The 21,710-nt window shown below is 43.9% G+C and overlaps 1 protein-coding gene across 1 annotated transcript in view; it reads left to right on the top strand.

The window, feature by feature from the left end:
- LOC146782717 (extracellular calcium-sensing receptor-like) overlaps window positions 1-21,710 on the top strand; it is a 117,805-nt gene that overhangs the window by 78,318 nt on the left and 17,777 nt on the right. The window contains exon 4 of the mRNA XM_085637205.1: window positions 6,495-6,716. Within this exon, the coding sequence (XP_085493331.1) occupies window positions 6,495-6,716 (222 nt within the window). The remainder of the gene's footprint in view (window positions 1-6,494; window positions 6,717-21,710) is intronic.

The raw sequence follows: 21,710 nt of genomic DNA, 5'->3' as shown, positions 1-21,710 counted from the left end.
TGGCAAGGAATCCATCATTGCTTATTCTCTAGGGTTTTGTACCCAATGGAGGAAAAGTTCTCAGTTATTGAGAAAAATATCTTAGCCTGTATTTGTGCTCTGAAACATTTCCAAAGTTTTGTACGGGGAAGAAAATGTATATGTAGGAGTGACCACAAACCCTTAGTCAAATTACTCACTACTGAGGGTCTATATAAAGCTTCTGCTAGGATTGCAAGGATGTCCATGCGGCTGCAAGGTTTTATTTATTCATAAAGTAGTATATGTCCCTGGAAAGAGCAATGTGCTTGCAGATCTCCTTTTACGCATGCCTTTAGATTTAAAAGATTGCAAAGAGAATAAATGGGATACAATGCGAATACCCTTAATTCATGATGATGGTTCCTCCTGCGTAGAGGAAAAGATATGGAAGGATGAGTATTTAAAGGACGAGGATCTACAATCTATTATTTTGTGTGTGATCCATGGCTGGCCTGAGAAATCCAAAGTGTCGGAATTGCGAGAATTGTGGAGAAAGCATGAATTGTCTGTAAATCAAGGTACCATATTTAGAGGAGATAAAGCCATGTCTCCCATATACTTAAGAGAACTCATTATGAAGATGTGTCATGAGGATCATTGTGGTAATGTAAAGACTAAACAAAGAATTAAAAGATAGTACTGGTGGCCAGGCTTGGATGTTCCTGCAGAAAGGAGTGTTATGAATTGTGTTGTCTGTGCCAACTCAGATACATCTCTGAGGACTTTAAGACCGGATATGTGTGAATCCATCATTCTGGAAGGGCCATGGCATACAGTGGCCATAGATATTATGGGTCCAATTGGTGGTGGATAAACTTGATTCTAGTGCTATGCTAAAGTTTATTGACCGAGTTTTTGTGAAGGAGGGCTTACCAGTACAAATCAAATGTTACAATGGAGTACTATTTATGTCAGAATTAGCTAAGAACTATTTTCAGAGGATTGGGTTTAAACATAGAACCAGGTCAATCTATAAACCCGGTGTGAATGGTATGATTGAAAGTTTTAACAGAGTGTTGAAAATGCCATACAGATTGCTATTCTGAAAGGTGAGGAGTGGGAGTTGCAAGTTTATAAAACTAAACCAATGTTCGTGAAACATTGGAAATGTCTCCTTCTGAAATTATGAGAGTTCGCAAAGCCAGAACCAACTGCAATCCAGAATGGTTGTTGAAAAGTGTGGGCTCAGAGGTTTCTATGGTAAAATAAGAAAAAGATTCTGGAAAAGCGTTTACAGTATAAGCAAACTTTTGATAGTAAGTATGGCTCAAGGAATGTTGATATCGCAGTGGGTATGTGGGTGAAGGTTAAACAACTATGAAAGGTCAGGCAGGGTGAAAGTCAATACTCTGAAATTTCATGTGTTATTAAGTTATTTCACAATACTGCTCTTTTGAGTGATGGAAAGGTTTGGAATCTCAGAAGAAATGCCATCCTCAAAGGGAACAGTGATTTATTAAAAAAAAAAAATGACTCTAGAGTGTTAGCTGAGGAGTCTTTGTTTGTACCTGTTTCCGTTCATGATGACGTGAGTGGAGTTCGTGGTGATGAGGAAGATGAATGTAATGGGTATTCCAGGTTGAGTGATGAGGATGATATAGGCATTTCAGAAAGGGGTTGAGCAACCTATGGAAATGAATAGTATTGAAGGGGAACAGGTGGTGGAATAAGTTTTCGATGTTGATAAGTCAGTTGTGGCAGGAGAAACACAGGAAGAGCTCAGTGGAAATGGCAGTCTGTTGTAAGTGGAGAAGTGAGTTTTAAGCCCAAGTGGATGGCAGATTTTGTATGCCACATCAGTGAGTAATCTTTGTTTTATTCATTGTTATTGTAATTGTACAGATATTAATGTATAGATTGTTCTTGTGCTCATTGTATATAATTCTTTTGTTTTGTTTTATGAGGGAAGATGTTATATGTTCTTATTATTACATGCTATGTTAATTCTTGAATGTCATCTCCCTCCGCGAGCTGCTGCACCTTAAGGATCCAGCATCCTTTCTGGAGCTTTGAGAGTCAGCTGCTGCCTGGAGGAGATCATGTAAGGACGTTTCATTTTTGCTACTGATGCTTCAACAATAAAGATAATTACTTAATCTTGGAGAGTCGTAATTTCTCATGTACAAAAGTTTTTAATGATTGCACACTTTCCAATTCAATAAATCAGAGGGCCTATGACTGTAAAAAGGCATTTTTATATTATCACGCACATTTACAGATTGGGAATGTGTTTCCAAACTGATAAATGGGTGCAGAAATGGCTTACAAATCACTATTTGAAAGGGGCATGCTGTGGGGTCCCTCCCAAATTGCGAATAATACCATGATCTATCAGTAGGTTGCAACTGCAATTCTGATTGCAGACGTTGATCAGTTAATGATCCCTTTTGGATCCCTTGCCCTTTGTTATTGCTGAAAAAAGTTTCTGTAGAGTAAACAATAGTCCTCTCTCAGGGATTTTTTTTTTTAGAAACGCTTCCTGTCTCTTTTTAGAAAAATTAACTACGTAAACATTTTTTTATTGAAACCCAATCAAAGAAATAGTGGTTTACTGAATCTTGCAGACAACCATATCAGTGATTGTGACCAATCGCATGGGGTTGTAAATTGCAACCTGGATAATGAATATTAATTAGCAGGTGATTCTGTAATCCTTCTGATTTGCTATTTTGTTAGTCAACCTATTTGAACATGTCAGTTAAAAAAATAATGGTGCATCAACGTTGTGCAAACACGTTTTGTGGTAATCTTTGTACATCAGGCCCATGGGTCTGAAAGTCACAATTGTCTTCTGAAGAGGGACATCTGGGAAATATGAACTTATATATGGAGAATTCTAACACACTCCCTACTGAAAAAACAAGGAGAGATGCCACATACTTTTTTATGCTGTCCCAAAACACTTTTTACAGGTGATCTCGTAATTGCCATTTATGGAATGGGATAAAATGTGCATGAATCAGTGGGATCTACAGATATATGCATGTTCTTTCATATTTGTTCACCCTATTCCTCGGAAAAAGTCCTCCAGGTGTGCCGTGCAATTTGTGTCCCTAGATATCAATGTAGTATTGCTGTTTAGCTGGAAGAAAAACTCCCATTCTAATGTTCGCGGATGACATGCTGATAATCTCGAAAACACCGGGTGGATTGCAGAGTGCCCTCCAGCACTTTGAAGAGTTCTGTCTCCTGAGGGGTCTTAAAGTCAATTCTGCTAAGACCAATTTCATGGCATTCAATCAGCACAGACCGTTTAAAGGGAGAATGATGATGGATGGGTTACCCCTGGAGCAGGTTGATGCTTTCGTCTACCTAGGTATCAAGCTGCAGAAGGACATGAGGTGGAAGCCACATATCGAAGTCATGGCACTAAAGCAAAGGCAATTAGCCAGAACCCTCAGAAAAGAACTTAAAACATCTTTTACAAAGCCCCTAAGCCCGGTGCTCCAAATCTACAACACCAAAGTGGTGAGTTCAGTTATTTATGGGGCCTTGAAAATTTGGCCCAGCTAACAACAGCTGAGAATGCGTTTCAGCGCGCAATCACTAGTATGCCACAAAGTACACCCACGCTCTCTTTACGGAATGATCTAGGTTGGAAAGCCTTGATGGACTTAGCTAGAGTACAGCCGATTTTATTGTGGCGTAGAATTGGGTGCACACAGGAACTGGCTGTGTTTATACAGGGCTTAAGAGACATCTTAAATTTGGACCGCTTTCATAAAATCAGTAGGCTTGCCAAACTAAGAAGATTGCTTAAAAAACTTGGCCTATCACATCAGTGGGTTTCCCCCTCTACTGAAACGTTCCCAACAAAAAATAGTCTTAAAGAAACTTACTGGGAAATGGTTGTGCAAGATGAGTGTAGGCGCTACGACCTGAATTCCCTCTCTGGGTTTTTTCTCCAGATTAAACCATGCCTAAGTTTGGAGCCATACTGGGATATCATTGAGAAGCCCCTGGACCGTAAACTTTATTTTCAATTTAGATCGGGATCCCTGCCCCTGAAGTGTTTTACATCTAAATGGTCCACTACTACGGATAACAAATGTCATATATGAGCCACACAAGTAGAATCATTTGCGCATGTGTTTTTTGTTTGCCCTGCTTATGTTGACGCACGGAAAACCTGGCTGGTTCAGCTTTTCAAGAACCTGGGTACAAGATCACATAACACAGCTTTGCGTATCCTCTGCACTGATCCATCTCTCAGATATGCAATTCCAGTGGCTACATTTTTTAGGTGGATGTGGCATATACATTCCAAACAAATCAGGGCTGAATAAAGTACAGGACAAAATCCCCCACTATTGTGTAGGACTGAGCTCACCTGGCCCCGCGGGGTCTTTATGTCTGCCAATGTGTTATAAACTGTTTTATATGTGCTGTTTTAATACTGCTTTTAACCCTGTCTTATTATTCTATGTATAAGATAAAGATGGTCCTGATTGCTTATTTGCACAAATGTGTTATTGTAGATTCTAACTTCTTGTAATTTTGATTGTTTTCGTTTTTTATCTGCAATGCTTTTATGACTATACAGTTGAAAAAAGCATTTCTTGATTGATTGCTTGCGGTAATACTGCATGACTCATAATACTGATTTGGAAGGATACCTCCTGCTCATAATCGGGCCCTGTATTCTGCAGTAAAAAAGCTAATTGATTGATAATGTCCTTCTGAGTAGACGGGATAAAACACATAGGGCCAGAATTATTTACTGGAAGCCAGGCCATAATCTACCAGAACGATTGAGTATTTTATCCTTTCCCCCTGGAGGAGGTTCCGGCTGGCAAATTTATAAATATCCGCTGAGCCAGCGGACATTTAGTTCCTGTCACTTCATTGTAACTTTGCCCATACGGCTTCGTCAAATGTAAAAAAAGCCATGTGACAAAAGTGCAATTATTATATTTTTAAAAACAAAGGTCCACAGCATGAATTTGTTTTTGAAAACGAATAAACAAAATGCCTTTCTTGCAATGGAAGTAATCTCCTATGGCAAGACTGCGATTTTGCAGCTTTTGCTGCCCCTCGCTGCAGGGCTTTCTTGTTGGTGACAGGCAATAAAAATTAACCTATATCTCCACCCATCTAAATTAGGTGGGCCGATATACAGCTCAGCCTCCAATGGCCATTCTTCTGTGAGGAGTGTGAGGAGTCTAACCACGGCAGAGACGTATTGGTCTCAACCATTGTTACCCTAAAAGTCCTCCTGCTTCTAAATCTGGCAGGCTAACCATTAGGATGGTGGGAAGGGGACTCTGTTGCCCTTGAGATGGAGTAGCCTTTCTGCCAACATGTATCTCAGGCTCATAATTTTAACACTTGCATGTTGTCTTTGCATCAGTTCATTACAGAGTAGTAACATATTAATGTATGTCACTGATGCCCTTTCTTTAACTTTGCCACTGGTGATGGTAAAGGGGTTTATCTAAATAAATTCTGAGGGACAAGTGTCTGTGCCTAGAATGTTGGAGATATCAAATCCAAGATAGAACCAGACCCACAATGAATTATCTAGCTTGAACTGAAAGTGACCTCCACCAAACAAAGATCCCACACACACACACACACACCCTTGAAAGGTGTTTTCATGGTTGCACTAAGACTGGAAGGAGTGAGCCAGTGGGCGTCCATCAACTTGGGCAGGATGAGCCTCAAGCAGCCCTCCAGAATGAGAGCATAATCTGTGTAAAAGTGCATGAGTCACTAGGGTAAGTTTACAGGGGTAAATGAGAAGAAGGAACCTCAGTATAGAAGGTGTGAAGCACAAAGCAGTTCTAAAATATATTTACTTTTAATCAGGAAGAATATGATTTCATTAAGTGAAAAGGTGCTGATCCAACAAGGGTGAACTCCATAAAAACCTGCCTTTTGGCAGACTGAATTATTGGCTAGATTGCACCTGTTACTCCATTCCTGTTGCAAAAGCGTCAAAGGTGTTCGCTTAGGCAGGTCTTGTCCTGGTGTATGTGTTGTATTGAAGCAAATGGCATATTTGCAGGCACAGCTTCCCTTCATCCACCTGTTTCATCCAAAATAGACTTCCACCACACTGGCTCAGAGCTTAGTTAAAGGTGAGGGCAAACAAATGCAATTTTTGATATGTAATATCAAGAGAAACCTTAAACCCTTAAATGTTAGTCACTGTGGTGCTGTGTCCGTTAAAGTAGTCCTACTTTATATCAAACTAACGAAGCAACAGAAACTACTCTTGTCCAAAAATCTGGGAGATGTTTTGTGTGTTCAGGTATGGTGAGCAGAATATGGTAAGTAATTTGCCAATGCCCTTAAAAAGTCGGAAATACTAATAATTTCAGCTAGAAAGTGTTCATACTCTTTGGAGTACACGCAATGACAGGGACCTCGGTTGAGGCAATATTTTCATCGAGGAGTCCTATTTCACATTCTTAAGTTGTTAGATTGTTTGTAGATTTTTGCTCACTTTGATCATTCCTTCTCTTTGCCAGCTTCTCTACTACATCCAGAAGGTTCGTTTTAGGAATGCCGATGAAACTGAGGTGTTTTTTGACAGCCAAGGAAACGCCCCAGCATGGTACGACATTGTGAACTGGCAGTGGGGGCGAGATGACTCAATGAGGCATGTGAAGGTGGGCGTGTATGACTCCAGCACCTCCCAAAACCTTGTTATTAATACAAGCGCTATCATATGGGCCTCAGGTAACAACCAGGTACGACCACTGCTCTGTGCTGATTCTTTGCTCATCTGGTCCATGGTTTCAAACTTCTCCACACTCAAAACCTTCCATTTTATCAATAAACTGAACAAATTCACCATTTGAATTGCTTTGAAAATATGGAAAAATTGCAAATGTCGTCTTATAGAAGCTAATAAATATGTCTGCTTGTGCCACTCCCCTCACAACTGTTCATGTGTTTTAGTCCAGGTTACACGTAACATACATAGGTTATTGAAGTGACTTGGTTCCATAGGATGATGTGACACAGCAGACGTAGCCAGTATATATCTTTAGGTTATTTATTAAGATAGTAAAGTCAATAGTATAGCCCCACCAGGAGCAGCCTGCTAGCTGCTCAGCCCATCCTCTCAACTGTCTCACACCACACCAACATTCCAGTCACGTCAACATTCCACATGGAACTCTCACACTGGCTGAGCAGCTAGTTACAAGGTACAGGAGAACAGTTAACTTTATATGAAGATACTACAATATCTCCCTTCTTCCAATTGACAATCAAACAAAGAATACTAAAAGTACATAGCAACTAGACACAAAAAATAAACAAGAGATAAATAGTCCAAATCCCAAGGGTAAGATGAATAACACATACCACGAAAGGGAACCAGACCATAAAAGGGAAGAAAAAGGATAAGAAAAGGATGGACAAATAAGAATGAACTATCACCATCCTCCTCTTATAATAGGAAACAAAAGAGAACATTAAACCCACACACTATCACCAACCTCCTCCTTCAATGAGACACAAAAACGATAAACTACCAAACGGAGGCTGGAAAAACACCACATGAGACACATATAAAAGAAAACACAGAGGATCACAATAGAGAACAACAGCAAATACTCTACAATTGTAGAAACATACAGAAAGAATCACTCTCAAACAAATACACAATGGGTGGACGTCACCCATCACTAAAACGTAGGTGGGACTAAGACCCCCTAAACTCTAAGTATATGGGACTAACCCCCATTACCAATAACCTAGGTGGGACTAACACCCAACACAAACATGAAAAAGGTGGGACTCACACCCCCTTAAAATTTAGTAAAAAGGACTAATACCCATTACTAATACATAGGTGGAGAGGAACTAAGACCCCCTGTACACAAAGTAGATGGGACTAACACCCATTATCAATAACGTAGGTGGGCCTAACCCCCCCCCCCCTAAACACTAAGAATATGGGACTAAAACCCATAAACAATAACATAGGTGGGACTAACACCCCCTAAAGACGCAGAGAAAATATGTAACTAACATGCTAACTCCAAAGACAGGTCTCAAATATCGGAAAGGTGACTTATGATGTGGGAATGAGGCAAAACCCATTCCAATTGAGTAGGTGTAGCACAAAATAACTATCACACCCAATTAAAACGAACATGTAGCACACATAAACTCACATAAACTACTAAGTATATGGGATTAACACCCATTACTAAAAACAAAAATATGAACAACACACCACACATAATATAACCACTGTACGCTTAAAACGACACTGGTGTGCCTGTCAGCACGATAATTAGACAAGCTTATAACAGTACTTGGTAACATCCCAGAAGAAAACACTCTGCAACCGATACAGTGCGCTGTGACTGTGAAGATCAACAGTGCTCGAACGAGACATAGTACTTGCCAGCAGACCAAAGTACTTGACATCAGAGGGCAGCAGATGGAAATAATCCAAACTGAATGTCCGGTGACATGAAAACAGAACATAGTACTTGCCAGCAGACTCCACGTTGAGCGTTACGACGCTGCTGAAGTGCTTTGAAAACTTTATTAATTCAACAAAGATTGGCTGCGTAGTGGCAGGCACATTAAATGACCATGGTTGCAGAAAACGCCGATCCGCCAACTCCAAAATGGCGGCACGCTGCGGCGCTTCGCGCAGGGTGGCTCCCAGCGCGTACATGCTGCAATGCATCCATAAGCAGAGCCCCATATTGCCAAGCAACGAAAACCTCGGAATGAAAACCTCGAGGCCATGGTTCCGCGAGACTGAAGAACGCAGGTAGGTGTGCGCGAGCTGTATCTGAATTTTTAAAACGTAGCGCAACTAACAGCTCAAACAAGTCTGGCCACAACATGACTTTTAATCAAAAACCCCATCTTGGTCACAGTGACGGTCTCCTTTTAAGCAGGCAATGCAATAAGGCGATCCATAACAAACCAAATCGTACCCGAAATTAAACAGGCACAAGTAAAACTCACACCAGTCCAGCGCCAGCCCCAGAGAATACACAAATTTAGACACACATCAGTGCTCTCAAGAGGCGTCACTTTCCCAAAAAATAAAAAACGGTTCATTTGTAGCGCAGACAAAGAAGAACGCTAAAAAAAACAAGCAAGGAAAAACTTGAACTGGCCCACTCGCTTCCTTAAACTTGAACCGGCCCACTCGCTTCCTTAAACTTGGCAGCTTGCATTTTACCGCAAACCTTAGGCTGTCACTTTTAGAACACACTGCTTTAGTTGAGGCACAGTAGTTTAACACCGGGGCCCGATTTTTGCCCCCGAACAAATTTTCCCACACAACATCACGCACTCGGTGATTAATCATTTCAGTTGTGAGTCCACTGGGGAACTCCTCTTGATGGAGACACTCTCCCAAGACAGCAAAACACCACAGACAGTCACCAATTACCTTGATAACAAAGGCACATTGTCCTTTAGTACTGGAGGCTTGAAATTGGTTGTTGTACTGACCCTCCACAGACCAGCAGGTACAACAACACGACAGTCACTAAAGCCAGCAGCGATCTTAAAACATCCAACTTGGTCGCAAAAACAACCAGAAGACGGCTCAGGGAGGCAACACCTTATAGTTGAAACAGAACTGAGGCAAACTTCTGTTTTTCACTAATGACCAACTTGCAGCTCCACTCCTCACTCGAACTGGCACACAGAGGTTTGGGCGACCGGTGTTGTGGTCACTGGTGGGGCTCACGGTGCCAGGTGGTTTCGCCAGATGAGGAATTTCTTTTCATTAAATCCATTTTCATCAAGTTACACTAGTTCAGTTACACATCAGTCTATCCAGGTTGCACGCACGGTTTCTTTAGTCCAACTCGTCGCCAATTGAAGTGACCTGGTTCCATAGGATGATGTGACACAGCAGACGTAGCCAGTATATATCTTTAGGTTATTTATTAAGATAGTAAAGTCAATAGTATAGCCCCACCAGGAGCAGCCTGCTAGCTGCTCAGCCCATCCTCTCAACTGTCTCACACCACACCAACATTCCAGTCACGTCAACATTCCACATGGAACTCTCACACTGGCTGAGCAGCTAGTTACAAGGTACAGGAGAACAGTTAACTTTATATGAAGATATTACAGTTCAGTTATCCACTGTTGTCCAGGAAATTGCTTTATGGTTTGAAGATAACAGGATAAGCCCCAAATTTCATTTCTACATCACTCTTTTAAAACAGACAAGCATTCTCTGGTTGTCTAATATTTGGCCACGGTCCACTTGCAGGATTGGGTTCTAGGGCATATAATTTGTCGGTTGAGAAGTCAAAGTGAGATTACAGTGATGAATCGTCTGTCATCTGATTCAGTGACTCCTTTCCTGTATAAGTGGAAGGCAATCACCAACAACCAACAATAGGCATTCTAGAATGTTGCATTGGTTTATGATGTCATCTGTGGTTTTGAGATGTAAAGTACCATCATTCACTAGATGGCCCCTTTAAATGAAGGCACCATGGTTGATTGCACTTCTGATGAATAATGAAAAATTCACTTGCTACACTGGTGAGGTGGTTTAAAATGAAATGAGTTGAATAACTCTTCTGTTAAAAGAATACTGACAGACTCATTACGAGGGAAGAGGTGTGGCGTCGCGGCAAGGGCGACTGACGCTGGAATCTAGGGCCCAAGGTTTGATCCCCAGCAGCAGGTCAACCCAGCACCATGTGACTCTGGGCAATACCTTGCTTAATCTTCCTGATGGCCCCCAGCACCGGGATGCCTCCGGGTAACTGTTTGCGCTTTACAAATACTGGATGTATATTTACAGTTGACTGTAAGACACTGGCTTGTTACTAGTGGATATAGTATTAACAATACAGGGAGGTCTTACTAACAGATTACTGAGGAGTTAAGAGTTTTGGAACGGCAAGGGGATTGTCATAAACAGGTCATTTTCTGGTCACATATCATACTTACTTCTAGAAGCAGGAATACATGACCGGAAAATCAAGTAGTATTTCTGGGTGAATTATGGGCACATTGGGCTCCTCAGTCCCAAAGGTACTGGTGTCACTCCACCTTCCGCACTATTGTTCCACTCTGTCAGATCAAATACATTAAATGTTTTAGAGTCTAAACCTGACTGGCCCAAATACACACTCCCCCCACTCACACACAAATCAAGGGCCCTATCACATTTCACCTTTTAATACCTGGTGGGATATTTCTCTCAGTAAAAAATCTAATAATGCAGGGTGGTACTTCATAGAAAAACCTCCGTAAATACCACTTTCCAAAACTCCTAAACAGGACTTGTGTATAATCTTATTTCAAGTTAGGTTCCATGATCTCTGTGAGATTGGGGGCAGTGTGCATTTGGGCCAGTCAAAGTTTCCTACTCCGAATCGTTTACAATCTTTGATCTTACCCAGTTAAACAATAGTACGGAAGGTGGAGTGGCACTGGGGCTGATTGGACTTAGGAGCCGATTGCACCCTTATGATTGCCACTTTGAGAAATAGGGTTGTTATTGAATGGGGTGTGATCCATGGTCAAGCAACAGCCACAATCTGTTGCAGGGTGAACTACAAAATGTCACTAAATCAATCTGTGCTTAACCCTGGGTAGCATGACACTAAACGCAGACAGGTTTAATTTAGAGGTAATGTTTAAATTATGTATGCAGCACACAAACAGGAATAAAGTGAAAACACAACCCAAGAAAAAACTGGAGTTATGAATTTGTAAAGTTTGAGGTTCCAAATAGCGCCTAAATGATCAAAGCACCAAATTCAGAAATCTAGTCACATGAGACTAGGTCAAAGTCAAAGGTTAAGGCTGACTGCGATGGAGCGCAGTTTGGATAAACAAAGTGGATTGGTCCCAATCAGCGCTTACCTTCGGTCTTAGAAAACGTCTTGAAGAAATATGTCTGAGAAGGTAAAGTTCGTTGGGACAAGGCTGCAGGGGGTATACGAGGAGAGAACTTCATCATTGGATGGCCTTGGGTCAAAGCCGCAGTGAAGATTTCTACATTCACACTTAGCCATCGAAATGGAAGCCGAAAATCTCCAGAGGGACGAGGCGGAGGGCTGTAGCCAAAGACAGTTCCATGAGGTCAGATACCCTTTTGGCAAAGGACTGCTGAAAAAGATTTGTTGCTGCAGAGAAGAAAGAAGCAGGAGAAACCAGAAAGTCAATCCGACCGGCAATGCACCTCGGGTGGATAGGCGAGCAGGTTGGTTCCATTCTCCTGCTGGTCCTCGAAGCACTTTTGGCCAAATTTTGTCCAGGTTCTCAGTTCTGGAAATTGGCCATCTGGGCACCTTTAGCAGCACAACCAATGGTCCAGAACTAGTGGAACACCTCTTGGGGGTTCAGGACTTGCTCAGGCTGGGTACATGTGCTGGTTGAAGATGGTGAGAGTCTTGTATGCCCTTGTGGCTCTGAACAGGAGACCAGCAAAATTTCCCTTGGATTAACTTCTGCCAATCCTGGATGCAAATATACATGCAGTACTCAACAGCAGGGCTGGCCTCTGGGGGTTAATGGCAGACTCCAGACAGTAATACAGTCCTTCCAGGTACAGTAGCAGTCTGTCAGTGTTCACAGCAGTTCACAGCAGGAGGCAGTCCTCTAGGAGTCCTCTGTAGGTCCAGTAGTGACTTGAAGAGTTCAGAGGTCCTATTTTTATACCCTGGTGCCCTTCTCCTAGAAGGTGAGAGAAACATCTGCAAAGGTTGTTTGAAGTGCATGGCATTCCCTGACTCCCCTGCCCTTGCTCCATGTTGGATGCAGTGACCAATCAGGGATGTTAGGCCCTTTTTGCGAAGGAAGAGCTCAGGCTATTCAGGTGTAAGCGGGGCTGTGTTAAGGTCTACCGCCCCATACTGCCAGCCAAAGGCCCATTGAAACACACCTAATCCCTCTATTGTGTGACTATATGAGGAATTCACAAAGTATAACTGTCAGTTACACCAAGTCATGTGAGCGAAGACAGGATGTAACCATGAAGGGCTACGGGCAGGAAAATGCCAACTTTCTAAAAGTGGCATTTTAAAAATTGTAATGAAACATCCAGCTTTACTATTAAAGAGGGTCTAGCATTCCAATGTCACAGATAACAAACATAGCACATCCACCTGCTCCTAATTAAGAATTAAGGCTTAATAAATGAAATAATGAATCCCCAATGTTATCCTATGGGAGCGGTTGGCCTCATAGTAGTGAAAATCGGATTTAAGATTCTTTTAGTATCAGGGCATGTAAAACCCGAAAGTATATGTCCAGCTGTTTAATTACACAGGACACTACCGTATGGGTTACCTGGCAACTACTTTAGGGGTGACTCATGTGTCATAAAAAGAGAATTTAAGGCTTGGCAAGGGGGTTTAAATACCACACACACAAAAAGGGGGAGGAGTGGGAGCTGCTACTTCGACCTCCTATAAAGCTCACCAATCACACAAAGAGAAATAGGATTGGACTAAAACTTGCTTAAAGAGTCTTATGGCAAAGTTAATATGTTCGAAAAACTGCCCTCACTCAAACAATTGTGGCATGCTTCATCATTGGGCTGCTAAATAACACCCCTGCGCAGACCAACACATGGGGTGGAGAAATAGGCTGGGGGAAACAATACAAACTTAAAGAAGAGTAGGTATCAAGTAAAGAATGTGTACAGAAAATCAAATGTTAAAACTAGCTCAGAGATATCCAATTCCCTATTTTATTCCCGGACTCCCTGGCCAGGATTTGAACGAAACAGAGGTTGGTGGTGAACAGGGCTATTTATCAACCATTCACCCCTCATCTCTGCATATAAGTCTACATGTCTCAGCCTGTTGTTGTGTCTTTTCCGGCTTTCGTCAGGACCGCTAGATCTCGCTGTCATGCCCTCCTTTCCTTCCTTTTTTATTAGTGGATCGTGGATTGACCCTATATTTTCATATGGGTTGTGTATTGACCCTTTAGACATAATCTGTGAACAGGAAAATATAATCAAGTGCCATAAGACTTCCTAAGCAATTTTAGTCCACTCCTACTTCTCTTTGTGTGATAAGGGGGTTTAGATGCCATGTCGACATGGCAGTTTAAAACTGCATTCAGGCTGCAATGGCAGACAAGGACACGTTTTAGGATGCCACTTAAATCGGTGGCACAATAAGTGCTGCAGGCCCACTGGTAGCATTTAATTTGCACACCTCAAGTATATGGAACACCAATCTGCAAGACTTACAAGTACGTTAATTATGCCCATCAGATGTTTGCCAATCACAACAAGTTTAGGGGAGTGAGCATATGCACTTTCGTACTTTCGCACTGGTTAGCTGTGGTAAAGTGCACAGATGCCTAAGGCCAACAAAAACTAATTCGGCAAAACATAGAGGGAAAAAGGCAAAAAGTTTGTGAGTGACCCTGCAGAGATGGCAAGATATTACCTGTACCTCCTTCAGCATAAAGCCAGGGGAGACTAATAAATACCTTGATGGGCTTCCCTGTTTAGGAGATAGAACATGGACACTCACCCTCTAACAAAGAGGCCTGTGCCACTTCTATGCCCCTCTGAATTCAGTTAGATTTCTCTGTTGACATTCTCCAGAACCACTGGACTGACCCATGGGAAACCCTTCCCCTCACCTGTGCACCCCATCTGTCCATCATCTAACCTTAATTTGCTCACAGGTGCATCCAAGTAGGCAGACAGTAACACCATGGCCAATAAAGTGATGCTGCCCATTCCATCCCATGGATCAGATTTCTGTCCCCAAACTAAAGAAAACTCTGCCCATAAGGACAACAACTTAAATGCCTCTGACAGCTGCCAGTGTCAAAAGCAAGGTCCCATTCCACCCTGGGATCTCTGACATCTGAGGTGTCTCAGAGTAGGGGTACGATTCCCAAGTGTTAGGCATCTTTTTTCCACACTCCTTCCCACCTGTCCAGGGATGGTAGCCTGGGACTCATCAGTCAGCCCACGATCTGTACCCTGAGGCTGAACAGGAGTCTGGGATAAGTCCATCCTCTCCCTGTCCTTCCATCTGGGCCTCTGTACCAGCCGTTTGGGAATGGCACGGTGAGATGTCTGAGCTTTCAGGGCACCCTGGGTGGCTGCTTCTCCTAGCCCTTCCATAAACAGTGGCAACTCATTCCCCAGAATACAGTGAAAGGGCATCTGTGGGTCACCTCCACTTCCCACTCCAAGGACACAAGGGCCAAGGGGTGAGCAAAAATTTGCCCCTGGTACTGGGTTACTCTACACACCTGACCCGTGTACTGCTCTGGAGAAACTAGCCTTTCAACTACCATGGTCTGGCTTACCCTGGTGTCTCTCAGAGCAGTGACAGGATCCCATTCACCTAGACATGGTGGAAGTGACAACTCCCACCTTCGGGGATCATCAGTATGCCCTCTGAGTTCGTCCTCAACTAAGGGAGATTAGGGCAAGCTCTATCTCCTGTCCCAGGGGACTACCTACCCAGAAGGCCATTTTGGCCACCCCTGTAGGGGTCCCACTAGTAGATGGTTTCTTTGGACAAACAGGGCCTGCTTATTTCTTGGCTGCGCACAATCAAAGCAGAGGCGTTGAAAATGGGGCATCGTGGGCCACCACCCACCAGACTCTTCCTTCTTCGTGTTGGAATGGGTATGGGAACCCTTTCCTTCAACCTTAATTAGAGACTTGCCTGTGTCTCCCTTGACCTTTCCCATACTTTGTTGGGAGGAACCTGAACCACCCTTCTTTGGGTCACCCTAGGTACATTAATGAATACTATGGTACTGACCCAGAGGTACACCTCGTCAGCAAGCTTCCTGGGGCGTGTCAGCTTGCCGTCTACCAGGTGTTGGTGAAGCTCTGTAACACAGGTATTGACCATGTGCTCCCTCAAAATCAAATTGAACATTCCAGTGAAATTATCTTCCTTAATGTCCTTCACCCAGCCATTCAGTGCCTTGCTGGAATGGTATAGAAAGTCCATTCAGGACTGGCTTGGGAGTTTGTGGCTGTCCCTGAACCTCTGTCTGTACTTTTCAGGGGTCAGCAAAAATTTGGTGAGAAGAATGGCCTTCACAAGGGCATACTTGGTCTGGTACTCCTGCGCTAGTGTCAGGAGTGTGCCCCTACCCACTGTGGGCATGTACCTTCACAAGCATTTGCCCTGTACTCCTCTGGGATCTTGTGTACCCTCAGACCCAAGTCATATACTGAGAACCATTTACCTATATCATCTCCCAACACATAACTGGGAACCAGGTCCTTGGGAATGCAGGCCCTCACCTCTCCATTGGACATCGCTAGTATGCTGCCACCATTACTGCTGTAATCCATTTGCTTGGCGTTTAAGTCCAGTTCCTTGAGTTTGAGTTCATGGGCCAGCTTTTTCTCCTCCATCCTTGGCGTGGCCATCTCCAGCTTGAGCTTTTTCTCCTTCCTCTAGTCCTCCAGTTCCTATGGGGTCATGGCCCTGCCAGACACACTCCTTCCTTCTCCATCCTGGGCATCTGGGGCATCCTGGTCATCTGCTGTTTTGGGTTGGGCTATCCTGGAGGCCCAGGACCCTGGGTGTTGCAGGGAGTCTACCCAGGAACAGAACTATGCTAGGGATCATGGAACACCAGCATGTAGGGACTAAGGGCCACATGCATCAAAGTCAGGATTTGTGAATCCTAAAGAGCGAATTTTAGGAAATCGCTACTTAGGACTCGCAAATCCCTATGCATGTAGGAATTGCCCAAACAAATTGCAATTCCTACAAATTTCTTAATTGCGACTTGCAAATTGAGAATCGCAATTAAGGAAAAGCTACCCATTCATTCCTATGGGCTTAGAGGCCCATAGGAATGAATGGGAATTGCATGCGCAATTAGCGAGTACCAAATTGGTACTCGCAAATTGCGCATGCAATTTCATGGGTGCAAGGGTGCCAAAAGGACACCCTGTTGCACCCCTGAAACTGCCATGTTACCACATGTTGTGCACATACATGCCCCAAGGGCATGTGTGTGTGTAACATGAAACTTCAAAAAATGCACTTTGGTGCATTCTTCAAAGTTTTTGCAAATTACCTTCAAGTTCAAATTGATGGTAATTTGCGATCCCTAATTGCCAATTCGCAATTTGAAATTGCATCATGCATTGCATTTAGGGAATCGGAATTTGCGTTTCCCTCAATGCATTCGCATTCTAAGTAATCGCAAATTTTGCGATTACTTAAATTGCGTGTTGCATTTGGATTGATGCAGCCCACATGTAAAAATACCAGTCGCAAAGAGGCAGATTCTGCGACTCTGCCAGTTTCAGATCTGGATTTTCATTGATGCATGTGCCCCTGAGTCACCATATGCCATCAGTACCTCTGGGCCAAAATCCAACTAGCGTATAGTGCCATATCTGACCTCCTACCCATTCCAGGGGGACAAATGATTTAGGTCCCCAGAATACACTCCAGACCCTCTAAGGGGTCGCAGTTGCAATTCAGCTCCTCTTATTTGTCCACAATAGATGGCAAAGAGACATGACGGAAGCTTACAATATTTATTTAAACTATCAAGATCTAACGTGCAATAGCTGTGCCATACATAGAAAACAGATGCAGGTTCAGTAACATATTAGCATGGTTAAAAGACCACATACAATAAAAAAGCCCTGTCAGATTAGCTGCCACATTTGCCTAAACCCACCCTCACTGCTGAAGCTCGGTGATTATAGATTACAGATCTCTGGGTTTAGTGGTGGGCCCTATACCTTACAAAAAACAGATAGTTGTTCTACATTTCAGCCGACATCACCATCTCGTTTCAGGTCCTTTGTCCTCTGTCCAAGTCTCCACTTAGTGTAAAAACAGAATAAAACATCCCCAGTAGGATGACAAAACATGTGCATTCATAAATAGCAGCTGCGTTGCTGTATCATGTCTAGGTGCCAGTGTCAGACCACAGAGAATAACAGGGAGCATTATTATTTGACCTTGCCTAGGCTATTCTGACTAAATCCCAGAACAAAATACAAAAACATGTGCTGACTATGTGAGAAAATACAATTTGGCACAAAGATAAGCTATTTGGTAATGTGTGCAAAGCAAAAGCACCCTACAGCGTGCATAGCTAGGCTAACCTAAGGAAAACCACAATGGGCTAAAAAGAAAACACTTGACACTCTCCCTTTGGTCAGGGCAATAGCACAACAAATAACTAAATAATATGAATCTGATCACAAGATAAGCAAATTCAAAGCGCATCTACTAAACATGTATATAATGCATGATTATATATCTGGAATACAGAAAAATGAATGTGTCAATTTAGAAAAAAGAATCAAATTAGGATGTGTCATAGGTATCCATGATATCACTCGCAAATTTGAAGGTCAGGAACTCCGAAAAAGAGTCTGTCTCTGCAGAAGACCATTGATTGACAACCCAGGTCACAAGTTCCAAAGAACCAACATGATCCTCGGTCTCAGCCAATGCTGAGATAGCTACCTGGGATACTGCATCCGTGTTAGTAGATTCAGTATTTAGTGATCCATGTGCAGATGCACAAATCTCCTCTGGAAGGAGTGGCTTGAAGCTCGCATAGTGGAGAAGCCGCAAACACAACGGACAACTCTGAAAATGGGTTGATAAAGGACTCATCCACAGATCCATGTCTATGGGAGCAGGTGTGTGCAAAGCTATGCAAAGATCTAGTGCCCATTCGAAGTTGCAACAGTGGCAGTGAAACAGGTTGTAATCAGGGAAATCAGGCAGGTCAGAATGTTAGCGACTAATCAAGGTCCTGTTCTTGAAGCAACAAGATTGCAAAGCATTGAAGCATACGCTCACTTCACTGTTGGAGCGGTGGTAGTTTCAGGTGGCTTGCAAATGGAACATCCATTGCGGAGAAGCAAAAATAGAACCAAAATGTCGCAACTGAGGAATAACAGCAGCGGGAATCCTCCAAACACACTAGAAAAAAGTGAATGAATAAAAGCAGGGATTAGTCTGAAGATAGCTTGAAAAGAACTAACTAAGCCGGAATGGATAATCTTTAAGAAATGAGCAAGACCAGCAATGTTAGATGCTCTAAAAATTCTATGAACTAATTCAACGAGGTAGGTTTGTGTTTAACAGTGCCTGTTTGTAGGAAGGTGGGATCCTTCTGCTTGGTTACCCCCACTTTTTGACTGGTGCTATGCTGTTTCTGACTAGTCTGACTGGGATCCTGCTAATCAGGACCCCAGTCTCTCTGCTTTCTCCCCTAAATGGTTATGGTAAGTACTTAGGTACATGCCAGACTGGATACTGGGGTACCCTTATAAGTCCTTAGAATATGGTACCCAGGGCATAGGTACCCCAGAGGTCCCCCAAAGGCTGAAGCATGTATTATGTGGCGTATGGGAGAGCATTCAAACTATCTCTAGAGGCCTGCCATTGTAGCCTTTGTAAGCTGGTGCTAGCACCACTTACTAAAGATATTGGTTTACCTATATCTAAGGTCACTGCACTTAAAACCTATAAGTCGCCCCTACAGTAGGCCTTTTCAATCCTGAAGGCAGGGTGCTTGGTTCTAAGTGTGAGGGTGCTCCTGCATGAGCAGAACACCCCTACCACCTTCGGAATCCATTCCCCCAGGTTGAAAGTGAGAGAGCCATATAACTTATAGAGGGGCACCGTGTAATTACCCGATGGCCATCTCAAAACTGGCTGTAACGAACCCTGTTGTGTTTAGTATCAGACATATTGAATTCATACCCCCACACTCTAAACGGTGTGGGAGGTATGATTCCAAGCACTGTAAAGGCCCTATGTTAGGTCCCTGGTGCTCCTGGTACCAGTCTTCCAGACCCGGACAGCAAACTATGGCTGCTGCCGACCAGAGACATGATTCTGCCTTCCTGCTGCTGAGCCAAGCACGAGCAGAGGATGGCAGAACAATAGGCATCCTGTCACAGGGAGGTGTGACCACCTCCCAGACAGAGTTTAGTGTATTGAGGCAGGGTGGGAGCACTTGCCAGCACAACATAGTCTGCGTGCAGGGCATGTTGGGTGCCCTCCATGCATAGTCCAGTTCAAACCAGTTCAGGGAGCCGTTGGCTCTTGCTCTGGCGTGAAACTGGACAAAGGACAGGGGAGTGTTCTCCCAATGGTCCAGCCCTTCCTTAGGTACGGATCCCTGTATCATGCCACCCCTTTCCTTAGGGTACTTAAGGGCTTACCTGTGGGTGGATCCCTAGATTCATCGTGGAACACGATACAATTCAGACACCACTTCAACTTTGCCCGTCTGGGCATTCTGGACTTCGCTCTGCGTATCAAGGCTGCAACCGCGAAGACTCTTGCTGCTACTGATCTCTTCAACCTTCTGCTCTGCTGCAACATCCGTGCCTGTGCTCCATTTAGGAACCCGTCCAGGGCCTGCGGACATCCAAGACACCTGAAGGAATCTCCCTTGAAGTGAAGGAGTCACTTCCCTGTCTCTACAGGCAACACAATTAAGCTGACCGGTCTACTGATCCTGGGTTTCCTATGGACTCCAGAAGGCTCAGAAACACAGGTTGTGGTTCCCCACATCCCTTGAGGCCTGCCCTGTCCTCTCACCAAGATTGAGGTCAGTATCCCACGTCCGAGCCGCAGGAACCGAACCCCTGTGCACTGCATTGACTTGCAGTTACAAAGACTTGTTGGCTTCCTTCCACCAACATCTTTGGGCTCCAAGTAGCCCCAGCCTCAAGCATCTCCAGTGATCAAGATCTTTGTCATCACAGTGTCACTTGCATCGTGGGCCTGCATCTTTGGTGAGCTGCTCGAGGTCCTCTGTGACTCCAGTGCCTCCTACCTGTGGGTCCTCTTGAGGGTCACTTTTGAATTCTTTTGGGATTCTCTGATTTCTCAGGGCCTGCCCTGACTCTCCTGCTTTTAGTGACTCTCCTGGACCTTGCTGGAGCCGACATTACACCTTCTCCTACTTACACATTAGTTGCAGTTGACAAGGCTTGTTGGTGTACCCGCCAGTCACCGACAGCTCAACTCTAAACATCCGATGTGGGCAGCTTGTGCATGGCCCCCGGTCTTCCACAGCATCACCTGGTCCACACAGCTGCAGTTCCAAGGTCACCGTCAACTGTTTTACAGCACCCGCCATCGGTGGGCATTCGTCTTCCATGCCTCCACGTCATGTCCAAATGGCATAGACTCTGTCCCCTCTGCTTTCAGGTACTTCTCAACTACAATCCACTTTTGGATTCCACCGCACACTTTCACCTTCTGCAGCAGCAGCACTTTCCTGAAGTCCTCCATTGGGATCGACGGCGGCTTCTGACGCCCCTTCACACCTATGCACCCGGCTACCCTGGGGCAGGTATCCTGGTTCCTAAGGTATCCATGGGTGGGGTGGCTCTCCACCCTTCTGTCTTCCACAGGGTTCCTTTAGGGTCCACTAGGAAAGGTCCTTCTTTAAAATTGCAATCGCAACTTACATGTTGATTTGTACTAAGAATGCAGTCGTGGTCTCACACTTCCGTGGGCCACCTAGATACTCACCTTGGGCGATTTCTTGGGTCCCCGGCACTTCTACGTCCTCTGGGTACTGTCTTGACTCGAGTCATGGTTCGCATACCCCTATTTTAGTAAATGGTTTGGTCCCCCTCCTGGTGACCACTGTGTATCCTGTGCTACTTACCTGTTTCAATTGCAAAGTATTGTGTGTATTGTGTATATGTCTGGCTAGGAGATACCTTAACCCCTTGCATGCTCATGACGAGCTGGACTCGTCATGGC

This window comes from Triturus cristatus, chromosome 12, assembly GCF_964204655.1.
Source record: "Triturus cristatus chromosome 12, aTriCri1.1, whole genome shotgun sequence".
NCBI lineage: Eukaryota > Metazoa > Chordata > Amphibia > Caudata > Salamandridae > Triturus > Triturus cristatus.
Note: the sequence above shows the minus strand (reverse complement) of the source record. Positions and strands in the feature narration are given on the sequence as shown.